Source organism: Alligator sinensis, unplaced genomic scaffold, assembly GCF_000455745.1.
Source record: "Alligator sinensis unplaced genomic scaffold, ASM45574v1 scaffold978_1, whole genome shotgun sequence".
NCBI lineage: Eukaryota > Metazoa > Chordata > Crocodylia > Alligatoridae > Alligator > Alligator sinensis.
Genome location: NW_005842220.1, coordinates 936,391 through 955,287, shown reverse-complemented (window position 1 = coordinate 955,287; position 18,897 = coordinate 936,391). Strand labels below are relative to the sequence as shown.

General features: G+C 38.3%; 1 protein-coding gene across 9 annotated transcripts in view; it reads right to left on the bottom strand.

Annotated features, from left to right (window-relative positions):
• Positions 1–1,102: 1,102 nt before the first annotated feature.
• Positions 1,103–18,897, bottom strand: part of OSBPL3 (oxysterol binding protein like 3) — a 153,240-nt gene continuing 135,445 nt past the window's right edge. For 8 of the 9 annotated variants that reach the window (XM_025208102.1, XM_025208103.1, XM_025208101.1 and 5 more), the window contains 8 exons: positions 17,607–17,744; positions 13,812–13,875; positions 10,138–10,216; positions 6,241–6,385; positions 4,929–5,073; positions 4,056–4,182; positions 3,254–3,376; positions 1,103–2,513 (listed from right to left, as the gene is read on the bottom strand). In XM_025208102.1, coding sequence (XP_025063887.1) covers positions 2,417–2,513; positions 3,254–3,376; positions 4,056–4,182; positions 4,929–5,073; positions 6,241–6,385; positions 10,138–10,216; positions 13,812–13,875; positions 17,607–17,744 — 918 coding nt within the window. In that variant the 3' untranslated portion in view covers positions 1,103–2,416. The remainder of the gene's footprint in view (positions 2,514–3,253; positions 3,377–4,055; positions 4,183–4,928; positions 5,074–6,240; positions 6,386–10,137; positions 10,217–13,811; positions 13,876–17,606; positions 17,745–18,897) is intronic. The other variant, XM_025208107.1, reaches the window with a different exon arrangement.

Here is an 18,897-nt window from a genome sequence, read left to right as displayed (position 1 = left end):
CAGCAGGCAGGTTTCCTGTCCCTGCACCTGCTCCCAAGGCTGATGGGGGAAATACTGAATTATGCATTACTATAGGTTTGAAAAAATTTACATAGTATGCAGATGGTATAACAATAATGGTCACAGCAGACAGCAATGGTAACATCTAACAATTGTAACAAGGAAAAAGCTACTATTTTAGTTTCCTTCATATACTTTACTTGAGAATTTTCTTCCTTTCTAAATTTTTTAAGGGGGAAAAAAGGCCCAGAGACCGTGGTTGGGGTGAGTGGTAACTGGAAGTTGTAGAGATACTAGAAACACCAAATAATTCCTGAGCCAGAGTTTGATAATGCAAGAATAAAACAACAGGGGATCTGACAGTCCAGATTCCTTTGTTTTCTCTCAAAGTTTAACTGTGCCCAGTGGATCAGTTTTCCCTTTGAGTTATAAAACCCAGCTTTTTTCCATCTTTTGCATTAAGCTGAACACACTATTTTAATCTGGCTCTTTAAACAGGTACTGTGTTCTATATATTTAAAGGATACATTAAATAAAAAGAACTATGCTTAGGGAATATGCTGCAACTATGAGTGAAAAAGATCTACACTGCAAAGGGACTGAAACTGCTAATATAGCAGCTGGGCTCCAAATTGATGAAGTGAAGCATCAAAGATGCTAGCAGGCAAAATTAAATAATAAATCTGAACTGAAATCACAGAACTGTTTTAAACTGGAAATTTTTATGGTATCTGTTTAATGTCATACATCATACAATACACTCATCCAAGTGTTTGCAGGAAAAATTTTTCTTTCAAAACTGCGAGGATCTACAGTAGATTGGAAGCTTTTCAGAGCTGTTGATCCCTCTGAAGTTTCCTTAGCTCTTACATCTTCTGCTTATTACTTCCAATAATAAGTTGGCTATACATGGCAGCATTGGCAAAGTCCCTTGGGCTTTAATACATGCTATTAACCTTAAACCATCCCTTAGTAGCTTAAATGCAAAAAATAAAGTTGAACCTTAAGAGTGCAAACACTTCATTACTACTATCCATCTCCCACAGGATTTGCATACACTAGATCGGTAAGATTATGGGCTGAGCTTGTGTTCTAGTTTGGGCAGGAATGTAAACTGTGCCAGAGATTGTCATTGTATTCCTGCGACTTCAGGCTGGGGGTGGAGGGGAGGGGAGAGGAACAACACCAACACCCTCCATCTCTATGTAAAAATGCAATTTTCTTTGCATCTTTTTCCTACTACAATTTGCTGGACATATAGTTTATACTCATGAAAAAATACTATCCATATAAATGGAGGGGACAGGAAAGAGATCCAAACAATTTAGTGCAAGACACTTAAATATTTATCTGAACACAACAAACAGGTAAAGGAAGAGCAAAGATTCCATACATTTCACTATAAGGCATATGGTACTTTTTATACAAGATTTTAAATATGCTGCTTATAATAAGAGGTAGAAAATATCAAAAATAATATTTAAGAAAACATCTTTTACCTTAAAACAATTGGTTATTTAGCTAAGTTTTTAAAAAGTCTTCCTGTTGCAATTTTTTTTAGTTAGTAGAAATAAGTCAGGCTATGGAAGCATAAGCTTTTGTGCTCTATGTAATTTTTATTTACTGGAAAAGAGAACATCTTCTATCATCTGATCAGTGCTGAAGCATTAACCATGAAAGGAATTTTGCCTTTTTAGAGGCTATAAATTTGAAGATACCTAGTGGGAAGGTGCAGTGATTCCTGAACATATAGCACTATATGTAGCAGGGTACAATTCTGTATGTAAGGCAGCAGAACGACCAATACAATACTGATTTTACTCAGCACTAACTCTTTCAATGAGCCAGTAACAACCAGAAAAAAAAAAAAATCAGTTTACTGAACCTTCTCTAGAGGAAAATGGGTTACCACAGAGTCAGCACCAGCTGATGTTCTTTGTTTCAAGGAAGTGAACACTGCCTGAGAGACCACTGGTCTACTCATGCAAACCATGGTGCCATCCTACAGTTTGAGTAACCACGGTTCCTGTTCACGTCTCTTAGTTCAGCTAGGAGATGCTAATATTTTCTTCAGCACAATTCAATAAGGCATACATTAAATTTGAACTTGCATTATTACTCATTGGAAAAGTAGTGTTAAAGCTCCTCTTTTCCCTCTGGCCATTTCCATTTGATAGTTTTTATTAAATAGCTTATAAAAAGGAAATTTGGGATTTTATACATTCAATCATGATAACTATCAAATAGTAGAGCAATCAAATGAAGAAAGTGTCAGATTCTAACTTAAGCACAATTCTAGAAGATATATTTTATATATACATGTGTGTATGTGTACTTGTGTGTGTGCATGCACACATGTGTACTGCTTTATAAATTAATCAGAACAATCCAGCCACATATCCTCTTGGGTCTTCTTTCACCAAAGAACAGGACTGTCCAGTCTGGAAAAGCCAGGGTCTTTTCTAAGGTCCAGGTATGTTCCATTACTCACCCAGGAGTCATCTATGGATTTCCTGTCAAAGATGAAAATAATTTCCTGAATTGTTCTCTGGTCTCACAAATTCTTAGAACTTTTTTCATACATACATGATTGTTAAATTTATCCTACCTAAAAGGTCTTGGACTAAGAATTCTGGGAAGGGCACTGCCTTCATCTGCCAACCTATCCTTTTAATCTTTGTATGCTGAACCCTCGGGTTAAACATTTAATGTTGCAAGTGCAGGAGTAACAGTGTCCTCCAATTTTATTTCTCTTGCCCTTAGTTAGGCAAAACATGTTCAAATGATTCAAGTGACTTTACTGGTCATCTAAAGCATGAGACTGATAGTCCAGGAAACAGAAGAGCCCTTCCTATAAAATTTGCTGCACTGTGGAATTCCCACAATATTCCATGCAACTTCTGTGCATGGAGGGCTTGCACAGAGGAGCCAGAAATGTCACCCTTCCCATTTCAACTTACATGAAGGGCTGAGAAGAAGTCAAAACTTACAAACTGTAATGTGTTTTCAGATAAAAAATAGCAACAAGACAAAAAGGTTATAAGAGTTATAAAAGGACAAGATTTGATCTTTGGCTACACCTCTTAAGTTACGAGCTAATGCGTAATGGTTAAGTAACAAAAACTTTGGAAATCTTGACAGCCTGTTCTTAAGTAGTACAAAGCAAGTGCTGTGACAAAGCAAAACAAAACCAAAAACACAAAACAAAAAACAGCTTTACTAAATTGCAGTATCTGCCATCATGTCACAGTACCTGAAAAACCTAGGATGATGCTCCAAATTGTTTTCTTCTAGAACTTTTCGCCGTTCCCTCTGTAGTTGCTCAATCCTCTGCTTTTGCATTTCAGCTCCTTCAGTATTCCCTTCCTCTAAAAGTCTATGGTGCAGCAAAGACATAAAAACAAAAATCATCAGTGCTTCTGCGCCTTATCTTTTTAATGCTCTCAGTTTGACTCCAGAGGCCTAGAATTTTAGCTTTAACACCAAAGTAATTTGTAGTTCAGGTACAGCAAAGAATGAATATCTGCAGAAAATGACATTTCATTATGCCATATAAAAAAGAAAAATATAACAAAGGCTTGTCCATATTTTTCCTTATAAAATTGCACCAGCAGTAGCTACAGTAGAAATTTCACTCAAGACAAATGATTTGGCTCCCAGCATTTAAAACAAGATTTCAAAAGTATTTTTGAGGCTTCAACTGTTAAGTGCCCAAAGGGAGATACACCTGCGGGGTGGGGGGCAATTTTCAGAGAATGCTGTGCACTCATCCTCTGAAAACCCAGACCTTGTAAAAAGGCTCTAAAAGCAAGGTACCAAAACCACTTTTGAAAGTCTTGGTCTGTGATGACTAGATCTGCTCTGAGCAAACAATTAAAATATTTGCACCAGATCAACATTAAAGCTTCTGTCATTACCACCAGTAATGAACATGCTGTCATGATAGCAGTCATGGGAGTTTGAGCAAAAAAAAAAACAATGCAAGACATCTTGAGTAAGGAATTAAGTTACTACACAGGGACTATATGACAAGATTTTATAGGAAAAACAATTACCTTTGGTCTGGCCTAAAGCGTGTGTCAGTGGCTGGCAGTAATGGTCTTGTTTGTGGGTCCAATTCATTTAATTCTAATGCAAACTGTGTAAATCCATACCACTGCTCATAATCCTTAGGCATTGGATCTAAAAAAGAAAGGAGATGTATTTATATTAGAATGCCCAATCTTCATTGTTTTTTTTAAAAAAAACAACTTAAATTACAAATCATCTCTCTGTCAACTGCTTATTCCTGAATGCACTATTGCCTTGGGAATGGGACTCATTTGAAATATTGCCGCAAAAAAACATAATACATTATGAAGCTCCGCTCTTTTGCCATGTAAATGCTAAAGTTCACACCAATCAAAGAGGTTCAAAGGGCCCCAAACCTAAAACGAAACTGAAGACAGGGCATGACATCACAGCTTTCTCCCTGCTCTAGTAGCATGGAGTACAAATCATCTTACTTGGGGGAAGGAAATGTGTCTGATTCTGATCAGGTTGTAGACCTGAGCTTGGTGTGCTATTGCTATGGTTTAAGGAAACGTGCCTGTGAAAACCTCTTTAGAAAGTAAAAGGGACCCATTGTATTTTTTTGTAATTGCTCATGCCCAAATGCACAACTGAGACACACAATGGTGGTGGTGCTGGGTGGGGGGAGGGGGGAGAAGAGGTCAAAACCATGCAATTCATTTCTTCAACCTATATAATATCACTTAGTTGATCACAAATCAGCCTCTCTAAATGTTACTCTTTACAGAACAGCAGATTTGCATACAACCTAACATATACTTTTAATGAAAGAACAGATGAGACACATGAATACATGGTAACTTCGTTCTTAAACACATTTACAATTCTGCAAGCAGCAATTTTTTTTGTTCACTAACTTGCTCTCCATATGCAACTTGGAGAAGATGAGGTCCCATAGTATAAACTCTCATGCCATTTTCCAAAGAAGCGGTGCACTACTTTCCCACTTTTATTTATAACACTGCCTTCAATCTCATGCACGTTAGGACTCCAATATTTTGCCTAGAATTAAAGTTAACAGAAACATCACTGACAAGACATACGTATCAATCATTTTGCAGCTGATATTGTGTCTTACTGTAGGAACAAATGCCACTTCTTGTAGGGTGTTTTACTTAAGAAAAGCTATATGTAGGATTTATGGCACACTGATTTACTTAGACCCCTGATAATCATATCTTAAGTGTAATGAGTAACTGGTTAATCACATCTCAAGTAGTGACTGGACTACACATTCAATCAATAAATGACATGATAAAAACCAGGAATAAGCAATAAAGTTATTACACAAAGCTGGGAGCTCATTGTTCTCTCCTACCTGGTAGCCCCAATCACGTAATGGAGCTCCCAGCTACAGGAGTACATGATGCTCCCATGTCTGGGAGTTCTGCCAGTTGGTTGGAGCTTTCAGCTGCAGGTGTGCATGGTATGCCCCATGGCAGAGAGCGCCAATCAACTGACAGGTCTCCCAGCCATGGGAGTGAAGACTGCTGGTGCACGGGGAGCCCAGGATCCTGATCCCAGACTCCCTCTGATCTGGCAATATGGCATAATGGGATCAGATACTTGAACCCACAATTGTACCTCCTGCCATGCACATATGCCTGATGCCTTTATGCCTGATGTCTTCTACTGACATGCAAGCCCAAAAGCTCAACTAAGCTATGCTGCATATACATAAGACAGGAGAATGCTAATTGCTCACTTCAGTCTGGTTAAGCATCCTGATTGCAAGGACCAGCACTACAGCTGTTAACAGAGGGCAACTTGAGAAGATTATAGTGGTTTAGCTGGGGGCACAGAGTGAGCCAGTGCTAGAGGCCACTTGAATCAATTTTTGCTGTGTAAACAGCCACATGGTTCCCATGTTGACATCCTTTCCCCAATCGCTGCATTCTTTTCTGTTTCTCTGAAGGAGTCTCCTTAAAAAAGCTGCAGCTTTTATTTCCTGCTTTCCCAAATGGAACACAACTCTTGTATTTTTTCCACTTAATGGTCACCAATATCCAAAGCAGCAATAGAAATTACAGTAAAAGAAAAGGAAAATGCAATTCTTCAGCAGTCTAAAAGGGCACAAACACTCAGCTGAACTTGACTTTATTATATAGTATCATATTCACAACAGGGTTCAATAGAAAGGGTATTAACATTGCTGCAGTTAAAAGGTACCTTCATGAAAGTCAGTTTGCAATGACAAGTGTCATCATTCAGATTTTTGATGATGATCTCTCCATAGTGTTCAATCCATCTTTGCCCACTCAAGATGTTATGGATGCAGGATGTCACCTTGTTCCACACAAAATGATCTCTAAAACTTGGAAAAAGAGAGGCAAATTGGATGCAAATTATTTTAAAAAAAATATACCAACTAATTCAGCACAAATGATGGATTGAGGAACCTGTTGAATAAAAATTTAAAAACAGAACTTTCTGGATGAATTTTTCTCCCCTTTGCCTCCCTCTCCCTAGACCTGTATCTTACAACTTCTGTATCCTACAAAACACTTTGCACTTCTGGTGCAAATGGAGCATTAGATTCAGTTAATTTTCTCAGCTCATCCTAAGTAGTTGAAGTTTACAGAAGTAGTAATTGTGATACACTATAATTAATTGAGGGAAAAGGTGCTAAAAATATCTGTTTCACAAAATGCAAAGTGTTCACAATTCATAACATGGAGAGGCTTGGATGTAGAACCCATTGAAGTTCATGGCATCTTTCTATCTGATTTCAGTGAGCTTTGAAAAACCAAACCTTTTAAGCAAAAAAAAATGTGCATGTGCTCCAGGTTACAGTATAAAGAAGATTGGCCTATCAACTGGCTACTAAAGAGGCAATTGCACACTTAAGCAAAAGTGCAAGGAAAATAGATTAAAAATAAAAATACATATCACATACATTTACCTTTTAATTATTCTTAAAAAAATGGACAATGAAGACAATACAGGAGAGTAGATGAATATTTTATTATTCTTTCATTTCACACAGCTTCCTCAATAAGAATGAATATTACATTTTAAAACTTATGTTAATTTTTCCCTTCTGTTCTATTAAACATCCACCGTTATAGTGCTCTTACAGCCAGCCCTTCATAAAAAGCTTGTTGTAAGGATATAAACCATCACCTTCAGACCATACATGGCCCAAAGACCATCCTCCAGTGTAATCTAGACCCCAACCTATGAATGATGTGCCCAGTGACAAGATGAACACATCACAAACACTTATGGTGATATGTGAATACCTTTTAGTCCTTACACATTGCCTTGCAAATGACAATTAGAATAGAAAACAAAGGAAAGAAAAAGATAATACATGGAGATGATATATAGAGGAATGGTGAAAGAGGCATTGTCATGATGATGGAGAAAGGGCAGGAGTCTACCTCCTAGCAATATTTTTCCTATTAAGAATCTCACAGGTGGATCTGCCCACTTTTCTAAAGTGTTCCACTACATTTCCAATACAAGAGTGACTATGCTGCTTCTAAAGAAATTGAGGGAAGTGGTGACACTCATCAGGGAGACCGTGGTAGGGAGAAGGAAGCCAACCTGTTCCTTCCTTTTCACTTTAGTCTTCTCCACTGCTCACCTAGTATCTTTCTCACCTTTGAATATCTCCCACACCCTCTGCCCTGGATTTAAGATTGATTTTTGTAGGTCTGATTCCTATGCTTTGTTGAGTCAGTAGTTTTTGGATATTGACAGGCATAGCTCCTTCCTCAGCAGAAAAGGATACAGTGGACTTATGGTGACAGCAATATCCTACACAGCATAAAAAGAAATAGAGAAAGACCAACTCCCATAGAGCACCTCATTGTTCCTGTTTGACACGAGCAAACAAAACCAGGCAAGCTGTATGTTATATCTCTTCATTCTTCCCATGAATTAAAATAACAAGGAACAAAGAGTGATTTCAGAGCTGGAATTTTTGGATTGCATTTTATTCACATATACAGGCATACTTCAATGTGCATTAAAAACTGACTCCTTACTTTAAGGACTTTATACTGCAGGGGCAAGTTTAAATGGGAACAGATAAAACAGCCTCTGATGAGGGAGTCTGTTGACTACAAAAGTTTGTGCCTCTCTGAACCAGTTAGTCTCTAAGATACCACCCTGCTCTACTTTCTGCCTGTCTTCAGACTAACATGGCTATCCACTAGGCCTGTGTGAAACTTTGGTTGCTGATTTGATTTGGTAGAGATTTGGCCCAATTCAGTGGCTGAATCTCTGAACCCGAATCGAATCAGGAGACCCTTTAATTTCTCCGAATTGCATTGGAACCCTCTGAATCAATTCAGAGAGACTTGGTAAGATTAAATGTTTTTTCTACATACCTCAAGGTACCAGGTGGCTCATGAATGCTGAGATGCTGGGGCAGATGGAGCATCCCATGGGGGGGGGGGGGTCCCAGCATGCTCAGTAGCAGACCCAGAAGCAGACCAGAAGCACTTCCGGTCCACTTCCAGGTCTGCCGCAGAGTGTGCTGGGGGGCCCCCACGCGCCCCCAGCTCAGTGACTGGTGCCCTCCTGGGTCTGGGGGACACCTAGCACCCCACCGCAGTTGATCGCCGGGCTGGGGCGGGGATCATGGTGGGGGCCCCCCTGTGCACTCAGCGGTGGACCCGGAAGTGGACCGGAAGTGCTTCCAGTCCACTTTCGGGTTTGCCACCAAGCATGCGGGGGGCCCACCCCCCACAAACCTCCTGTGGGTTGCTCCATCAGCCCCAGCATGGCAGCATTCATGAGCTGCTCCTGGTACCTCAAGGTACGTAGAACAAACATTTAAAGCTGCATCTATGGCTGAATCACTGATTCTTTGAATCAGCATCAAATCTTTAGATTCGGATTCGGCCAAATCAAAAATCGGGACAGTGATCTGAATCGCTCTCAATTCGGGCTGAATCTGAATGGAATACGGCCTGTTTCGCACACCCCTACTACCCACCTTTCTACAGATGACCACAGAGTCTGCTTGCAGACGTTAAAAAACCCCCAAAAATGTGCTTTACCGGAAGCAGCAGTATGTTACTTCAACAGATAAAAGTACCATAAAATCCTCACTAAGCACCTGATCTGTACAGACATTGGGCAAGCTGGGTCCAACTAATGTGCTATATCTTTTGGGCATATGCTGGGTTCAGCGTGGGAGCGTACAGAGTTTAAAGTAAAGCGTGGGTTTTATGGTTTTGTTTTTTTGTTGTTTTTTTTTTTAATGTCTGCAAGCACTCAGAGAGAGTCTCAGTCATCTTCTCACTGTAAGCCATGTTCTCATTATTTCTACACCAGCACTCCAGCCCCTCTAAAAACTTGATACAGTATCTGCACATGAACAAATATTTTGCATATATACATCGAAATAGCAATGTTTCACCCATTAGAGTTTAAGTGGCAAATTACATTTGTAGGCCTGATTGAGGAAATAGTGGATTTAATTAGAACAGGGCTCAAACTTCAGAGATGCGCTCTCCAACAGAAACCTGAAATGAGCCAGATTCTGCTGTGGTTTTAATCTTCTGCTATAGCGAGAGGGATGTGCGACAGGTCAGTACAGGGATAGTCCGTATTTCTCTTATGAAGCACAAGCTGATTGAGGCAGTTCATTTTGTTACCAGCCGAGTTCCTTCAATACTGAATACGAGAATCTGTTCTTGCGGCTGATCATTCAAATTACAGTAATGGCCCTCGAACACACACACACTAGGACCCCAGTTTAGACATTTGTGCAAACCCATAACAGAAAGACTGTACTTGCCCCAAAGAGCCATATCATTGTAAAGGCTGACTAATGGAGTCAAATAAGAGACTAGGTCTTCTGCATACTGTATAGTAGTATTAAGCCTGCAGACTTTCCTCAATGACTAAAAAAATCATTTATTTATTTGTAAGACAATTTAAATGATAAAATGTTAACAGGTATTGACAAGAGAGCTCTTAAGGGATTTTTGATAAGGCCAGAAGTAAAAACACTTCTGGAAAAATAATGCTATACTGGAATTATGTTCTTATCTTGCAAATGCAGACCAACTTTGGTTTTAAGCAGTAACATACTATCACAGCACTTACGCTGGCAGAGTTGCATGTGTTGTACCAATTGGAACAATTTCCATGGACTTTCCCCAGAATTTGTTTTTCCAACGCATATCTGAAACAGAAAAAAACAGGACACATATGTAACAACAAATTGTGGGTTGAAAGAATTTCTGAGCCATTTTTAAAGTTTCATGTAACATAGTGAACACTTTCGTGTGTGAAGTCCAGGCATTAACATCTAATCATGTATATAGCTTCACATCAAAAGGTTATCCTCTCTCTGGCAAAAGCCAGAGGAAAAAGTTAAGCAATTTCTTGTATTTTGTTTAAATTAATAGAATTTGAATGAATGGTTCCAAGGTGACATACAACATCATTACCTGATGAGAAGGAATGAGACCATCTCTAAGAACAAAACTGGCATTTCAGAAAGACTACCATGTGAAAGTGGTATAAAAGTTCAAAGTAAAAGCCAGAGGGAGACGACTGCAAAGGTACAAATGGGAGATAAGCGTTCCACTCCGATGGGAAGTATAACTCCCCTTCATGCTTCTGAAAAAAACCAGCACTATACGTGGTTTCACAGTTAGAACAGTTTAACTATTCCAAGGCTAATGCAATCTTCTCCACTCCTATCAAAGAAAAGGAAGGCTAAGGAATCCCAGTGTATGGTAGCAGACCTTTGAAAAGATATGCCACGTTAATAAAAGCATCTTGAAGTTCAACATGCATGTATCCCAGACATTAAATGTAGACAAAATTTAACCACTGTGATTTAATTACACCACAACTTCATTAAGTTAACTCATCTGGGCACTGTCTAGCTAGCAATAGCTCTTCCAGGACAGATCAAGATTCCTTCTTTAAACATTTCCAACTGTCAACAGCTTTCTTACTTTGGCAACTGCTCCCCAGCCCTTCATTGGAGACCACTGCACTCTTCATTGAGGGTTAAGAAGCTAGGGCAAGAGAGTTGTCTCCTCACTGTACCAGGTATTAGGAACTTCAATGGTACTTTGTGACTTCCTTAGGGGATGCCTTTCCCTAAGTCCAAGTCTGATTTGAATGCCTCAGGGAACTGAACCCTATGCAACCTCTGCACTGGGCACTTGCTAAAAAAGGTACAACATCAAACTAAAACTTCATGATCAGCCTAACCAAAACCTTGAGCAGCTATGGGGAAAGTAGGTAAAACCTCATCCACCCTGGCCAATCTGATAATGAAGATATTCCTTCCCAAGCCTAAAAAGGTGATTAATGCAATTCGTAGAGCACACCAAAAATCTCAATCCTATGCTCTTCCCAAAAATCGGAGAGTGGAAGCTCTGAACACTGTATGAGAGGGGGTTCAGACTAGAGACACACAGATACCCTCTTCAGGTGCATAAAAACAAATGGACTGACTGAATCACATTACGGTGCCCACTCAATTCAAATGAGTTTGCTCTCCTCAACCCTTGAGAGAGGAGCCCAGAAAAGGACCTACAACCCCCCCACCTCCATCAGTTTGAAGAAAGATCCAGTCCCCAGCCTCGAGGTTGCAGGGATTATACTGTGAACACTGTTTTAGCAGTCTTGACAAGCATTTCTGTCATGATTGCTATTTCACAAAAGGTTCAGAAACAATATTATTTTGACAGTATTTAGGCAAATCCGATGTTCTGAATCTTATTTTTCTCTTTTCACCTGGTGGGTACAGAAGGGGGAAAAATACCACCTCTAAAAAGAAATATTAACTGAAATACTGCATCAGATAAACAGCAAGGGGCTAACATTAGCCAAAGATTTAGCACAGAGACACGTTAAGGGTCCAACTTTAAGAGTTAAGGTGCCTTACAAGTAATTATGGCAAACTTTCGGATCTACAGTCTGATTTAAAGACCACTACACTGGAAACCTCTCAAGAAGAAAAAATTAGTACAAGATCACAAACCCTTTTTTGTGCTAAATGAATTAATTAGAAGAAGTCATACCACAGAAACCACAACTACTGGAGCTTTCTATCTAACATTTCTAATGCAACTAAAAAAAAAGTCAACTCCTCTTTAGTATCTGTCAACATAATAAGCAACCAGTTTCAGCTGAATGATTAATTAAAATGGATTCTGTTTGGTGGACAATATTTTGAACAGAAAGAGCAGGATGGGGCAGAGAATGAGAGAGAGGAGTACTATATAAAAACTGTTATTCAACACCCACAATCTAGGAAGCACAGACCTCTCAATAGTAAAACTTTCAATTCAGCCACCATAAAAATATAAATTTGACCTCCAAAAATCAATCTATAGTCTTGCTATGTTCAGCAAAAGTCAGGTAATTTTCCTATCTTTCAGCTGTCCTTTGACTAGTCCCAAGTTAATTCCTTTTCTATAAAGAAGGTCATGTGATAGTGAGACAGATATTCATATGATCCAAAGAACTGCCTCAATGACAAATGTCCTTTAGGACTATACATATCCTTAGGATTGTCCTGGGGAAACAGGCATCAGCATTAACCACCTGCACTCTCCTAGCAAAAGTCAAAATGTCATCAGCATCTTCCAACAGCCCAGCTAAGCACTTCTTAAAAGGACTGCATGTGCCCTGAATTTGTCCTCTCAGGTACCAAAAAGAAACTCTGGTTTCTGACTTACAGGGCCAGCTTTTATGGAGGAATATTCTGTTCTCTAATGCACAAACTGGTACTATAGACAGAGGTAGTATTTGTGATTCATATGAATCACTGTTTCTATTTTTATTGGGCAGCTTCTTCCTTCTCCAATCTTCTTCTAATATGGTCTAATCTAGTGACTAAACAGTTATTCAGTATTTCTTTCAGGTCAAGAATAGCAAATTCTTGCCATACTTTATTTTTTATATATATGCACACATGGCAGAAGCATATATTAATGTTGCAATCAAATCCAGATTAGCTAGAGCTCACTCCATTTTATTTTTAATATGGCTCCATCTATAATAACGATAATCAAATCAACCAACTATAATGAGATTAAAAGTTGTAGTGTACCTAGAGCATGCATTGTAAAATACTGGATAGTTGAGGGTTTAAACAGTTACATTTCACCTGTATACTCTAACAATACAAAATATGTTGCTCAGGAAATAATCCTGAGGTAACTCAGCTCATGACTGAACGATAGCTGTAATTGTAAAAAGAAGCTAATGCACTCAATTTTGAAAGGAAAATAGGGACTGTTAAGGCCCAGTTTGTAAAACTCCAGCCATTCTGTAGTAACTTCTAAAGACTCAGAACAGAGGAAGAAAGCGGCATTACATCCAGTTTCTTGTCCAAATACTTAAGCTAATTCTCAAAATGTGCACTAAATACGCAAAACAGAACTGCCTGCACCGAGGTGCTAGCCTTCAATTTTACAGTCCTAGTATTATTATTTTCACATACCATGTTTTGATAATGTGATATGCAGTTCGTATTTTAAATATAAATTATAAAACATTTCAGCACATTTAGGAAGTACATAAGTTTGTATTTAACATTCATGAATGAATTTTTATAAGAAACGATTGTATGAATTATATGCAATTGCAAATATTATAGAAAGCATGCCAGAGTTTAGGGACAAAGATTGCCAAAGTAGTTCTAATATTATTTAACATCTGGGAAACTCTTCCTCTTGATCTTCTAGATGTTTCCGTTTACATGAAAGATAAAGCAATTATGAGGACTATAGCAGAAAATGGATTTTTACCTTGCCAAAAAGCAAAATTTGCAGATTCAGCATGACATGCAGAAATAGGTGGGTGATGACTCACCTAACAAAAAGAAGAAAAAGTGATAAAATTAACATTTAATGGTCACATGAATCTTACTTTTTTTTTCCATAGGTAAATTTTCCAGCTTAAATGCCTAGTTTTTTCTCTTAGAATTCTGTCCCAAGAGAAGAGCCAGTAAAATAAATAAATAAATAAATAAAGCACCGAGTTTACAAAGGGTTGTGCGGTAAATTTGAAGCAAATACTTTAAAAAGGCCTGTGACATTTGTGGTTGGGTTAAATGTTAACAGCATATTTTGTACATTGCCATTAACGTGGTAACTACACCTGGCCTATAGGAGGGCCCATTAATGCATTACCTGGTAGCTGCAAACACACGTTTAAAGAAACTGAAAACCAAATTCACTTCTGCTGTAAGCAAACAAATGCCAAAATAAAGGCAGTGTCAACCTAAATGTCAAAGATGCTGAATACTCAAGAATCCCATTTACTTTAACAGGAGTTGGCTTTGCTTACCACTTGGAAAAAAAATCCACATAACCTTATTTAAGACCAACAGCTACTACATTTTGACCTATGCATTTTTATATCTAAACCTTCCACCACTGGCACTTCCTCAGAATCTGCTTCTACTAGCAGCATGACTTAAAATGTATTTACTTATTTTTACAATCTCTGCTATTTTGGTGATGGCTGTAATTCAACATTGCAGGGGATTAAAGAAATTGTGTGAAATAGAGTGCCCACACAAGTGTAGGAGCAGTTCTCATTGCAGTTAAGTTTTCTATTCATCTCTGGGCAGAAGTTAGTGGAAAATGTACTAGGCACAGATATTCAATGTCAGAAAAGCAACAGATATGACAAAGCACAACTTTATTTTCAGTTAGGAATAAATGCGAACTACTTTTAATCTCACTGCCAATTAAACTGGCCACATGTATGATGTTAACATATACTTTCTCTTCCAGTATTTTCCTTTAACTAAATTCAAATAGGTCCCTCTGGGTGTGATAAATCCAACTATAAGGGGGCCTTTGGCACTTTCTAACCCATAGTCAGGTGATGCTTTCTTTCTCAGCTTTCACTAAATGTTATAGTCTAAATTTAGCTGTCCCTGGGTACATCTAGGTGTGCCATTAAGGCGATGTGATGAACTCCAGCGCAGTTTGTGCCAGAGTCACCAGCTGCTGGGCACAGCATCTGCATGTGAGCCTGGGACTACAGCAGTTTGAGCTGGGGTGGAGCAGTCCCAGGTTGGCAGAGGGCGTCAGCTTGAGTGGTGGCATTGAGCAGTGGAGGGGCTGGCTGGGGCACAAGGGTGCTAAATTGTGGGGCTAGGCAGCCCCTGCACTTTAGCACCCTCGTGCCTCAGCCAGCCTGTCACTGTCTACATGTTTCAGTGCATGTAATTACTCCGCTGTAGGATAGTACTGTTCCTGACAATACTATCCTATGGCAGAGTTAAATTAATTTACTGCACTAATACAGGTGTACATGTAGACAGTGACACTTTATGGGGTGCAGTAAAGTGCATGTGCAAAGGTACCCACTGACACCACTGTAAATCCAAAGAGATTTCACTAGCTTGAATAGTTATTCCAGATTTACTATAGTAAGAATGTAGAATCACCTGAATCACCACTGTATGTGCTTCTGTGAAATGTAACACGACTCCAGCCACATACTGCAATGGTCCTTGGCCAAAGAACTTAACTGCCTACATGGAGAAGAACTCACTTATATCAAGCTGTATGTTTTTATTTCTTGTGTTTCTCTGCACTCACCTATTGCTCCTTCACCCCATGCCAGTAAAAGTGTATTATTGAACTAAGTGTATTAGCACTTAAAGTTTTCTTTTTTAAACAAGTGGTAGTAGTACTTTTAATTTTGTATAAACTGGTAGAATGGATTCTTTTTCTTCTTGTGTCCTTGTCATAAACTAGGACTGTTTGTAGATGTTTAAAAAAGTGCTTTACCAGAACAAGCAGTGCATTACTTTGACTCGGCTCTACAGCATCTGTATAGATCGGGCATTTCAGCAGGGCTTTTTGGTGCTTTTATCTAAGGCTGAGTCAATCAGTTATTAGATAAAAGCGTCAAAAAAGCCCCACTAAAGTGTCTGATCTATACATCCGTTGGGCAGGTCAGGTCCAACTAAGCCGCTGCCTCTTCTGAGCATGTGCTGGACTCTGTGCAGGACCAGGCGGAATTTCAAGTGCGGGGGTAGGGGTGTTTTTTTTTAACATCTGCAAGCAACTTAGATGTTTTTTCAGGATCATGCATGTCTGACATTGTTGATGACAAGATATTTAGCAGATTCATTGGACTCTGACAGGGCCACAACATGAATGCTTCTGCTATGGCCATTATGGTAGTTGAATGGATATTACTGAATACAGTAAAAGCTGTGTTAACCAGCATTTTACTAACTGGAATACTCTATTAATTGGAATTTCCAACAACCCCCAATACAAATCCTCACTTTAGCAACCAGAACCTTTGCTGAGCCTATCCGGCATGCGCATCAAGTATTTCTGTTGTTTACATTAGTTAGTGATGCTGTCGATAGAGGAACTGCTGGAAGCCCTTCTAGTTGATATCTGCATAGGCACTCATGCCAGCTAACAAAGCTTTTACTGTACTTTTAGCAAAAATGATAATTTATAATCTATATAAATGTTATGTTATATACAATTTATTGTTCATTTTATTGTATTGTTTTAACAATAGCTGCAAATAAGACGACAACTACTACTACTATACTTACAGTTAAATTATTTAACATAGAAAACTATATGATGGATCTTACTAGTTTAGAACACGCAGTTAAATGTTTTAATCATTTCATCTACCTGTCAAGGAAGGATAAATCCTTTCATATTAACTCAAAATACTTCAAAATGTAACACTGGGCCCAATTCACCACTGTATTACTCCAATCTGATTTGACGCCAGTGTAACTCATATGAGTCACTGGATTACATCTCCATAAATCTGAAGTTTAGTACAGGAATACTACTACCATTTTAAATCCAATACCTGCTCTATCCATTCTCATCTATCCAGCTCAGGAATGCCCAGGACAATATTAAGATTACTTAATACTTATTTAAAGACCTAGTGTTTTAGGTTCTATGGTTCTATCGTCAAAGTTTAATTCAAAGTTCATTTTCTAATAGGTTGTTTTAAGCGCTTCCATATCACTGAAAAATTGGGTTTTTTCCCCTCCTGTCTGTATGAGGTGAAACGAACTGTTTTTAACCTGTTTTACTTCAGAGAATACCACAGTAACCAAATTCCATCCCCCTCCCCTGCACCTTTTTAAGTCTAGAATTTTAATAATTCAATTCCGCTTCATTTAGCTGGTTTCCAACCTCGCATTTTGTTACACTTTAATCATTCTCCTGTTGGGAGACTATTTGCAGAAACACTCAGACCTTCTCTGCTTTGCTGTATATATGTCCTGCAACCATATGTTAAGCTGTAATTCCAGATTTTACAGGATAATTGCACAGTCAGGCACTTGTTTTTGGATGGGAGATCAAGAAAATCCTGGGTGCTATTAACATGTTATACCCCAGAGTGAGCTGCATTTTGGAAGAGTGAAAACATCTCTATTGTAATTCTGTAGTGTCGAGTCTTATGGGCACAAATTACCTTTAGCTTCTTCACATTTTGTTGCTAGCACCAGTGGACTCCTGCCACACATCCACAATTAATTAGCCTATTAAATAAACAACAGTATGTTTATGTAGCACAAAACACAATACCTGCTCTGAAAAATATTGGAAGCCCTTATCTTCACGGATACATTCATAGGTTTCTCCAAGTACAGGATTAAATGGCTTACTTCCAGCTCTGTAGTAACTGGATGCATATGCAGATACTGCAAAAGCAGCCACATACACCTAAGAATAAAGTACATAGTATTTTGGTTAATACTGACAGTTTTCAGTTTTGCCTCATTTTGGGGGGGGGGGGGAAAGAGACCTTACATTGATGTCAGATATTACATTTTTTTTGCAGTTGGCAATTTGCAAATATGTATATGTGTCTACTGCAAGTCAAGCATTAAACATAAACATTGGAGTGTTATTCAGTTTTCCCAGAGTAATTTCAAGGGTTTGATTAAAAACTTACAAGTGATAAAAGATTTGAAGGGTACTTCACTTTTATTCTATCACAACAAAGCTGTAACAAACATAATGAAAAGACAGGAAAAGGATTCTTTAAATGAATTAGAAATAAATACTCAAAATGAAACTGTTACTATAAGTGTGTGCGTGCATGTGTACGTGCATGAATGTTAAAGATGCTAGGTCAATAATGCTAGCAGCTATTAATGATACTCTGAGACTAGCGCTAAACAAAATGTTTGCTAAAACAGTACTTCTAAAATTAGAGTTTAGACATTTACAAGCTAATAAGGAGTATAAACAAAGTAGAACTCTAAAGAACAAAAATAGATGGTAAATTAAAAGGGTTAATTTAAATTTTTGACCAGAAAAACGTTTCTAAATATTATCTTTCTTCTGTTGTGGTCCTATACCCTATTCTTTGTCCAGGGAGAGGGAGAGAACACGCGTGTACATGTGTATTGACCAGTAAGTCATTGCTTTATACATTTACAAATGCATTTTACCATTTTACTTTCTTCATCAGTTCAACCTGCGTTTGTCTATTGTGTGCTCACCTTTACCTTATCTTGCCAGTTTTCTTTACACTACTTAAGAGATTGCAATTGTCTAGAAAAATTGCTGTCTTCTCAGCAAAACTTCAAGTTTTATCTGATAAAACTTCCTCTGCCTATCTTTCTGGGAAAGTTTTATATTGCAATGTGAATATACTCCCCTTCAAATCTCAGTACATCAGTTGGCAAAAGAAACATTCCAAACTGAACTGCAATGTAGCAGGATTATGAGATATTAACTAATATTCATCTAGCTTTTAGCATATTTGGTCTGCAGAAATCCCTATTTCTCCATTCTTAATGTAGTTTCCCTGAAAATAGAGGACAAAAAAAAAAAAAAAAAAAAATCTAATTTTCACTTGTTCATAAGA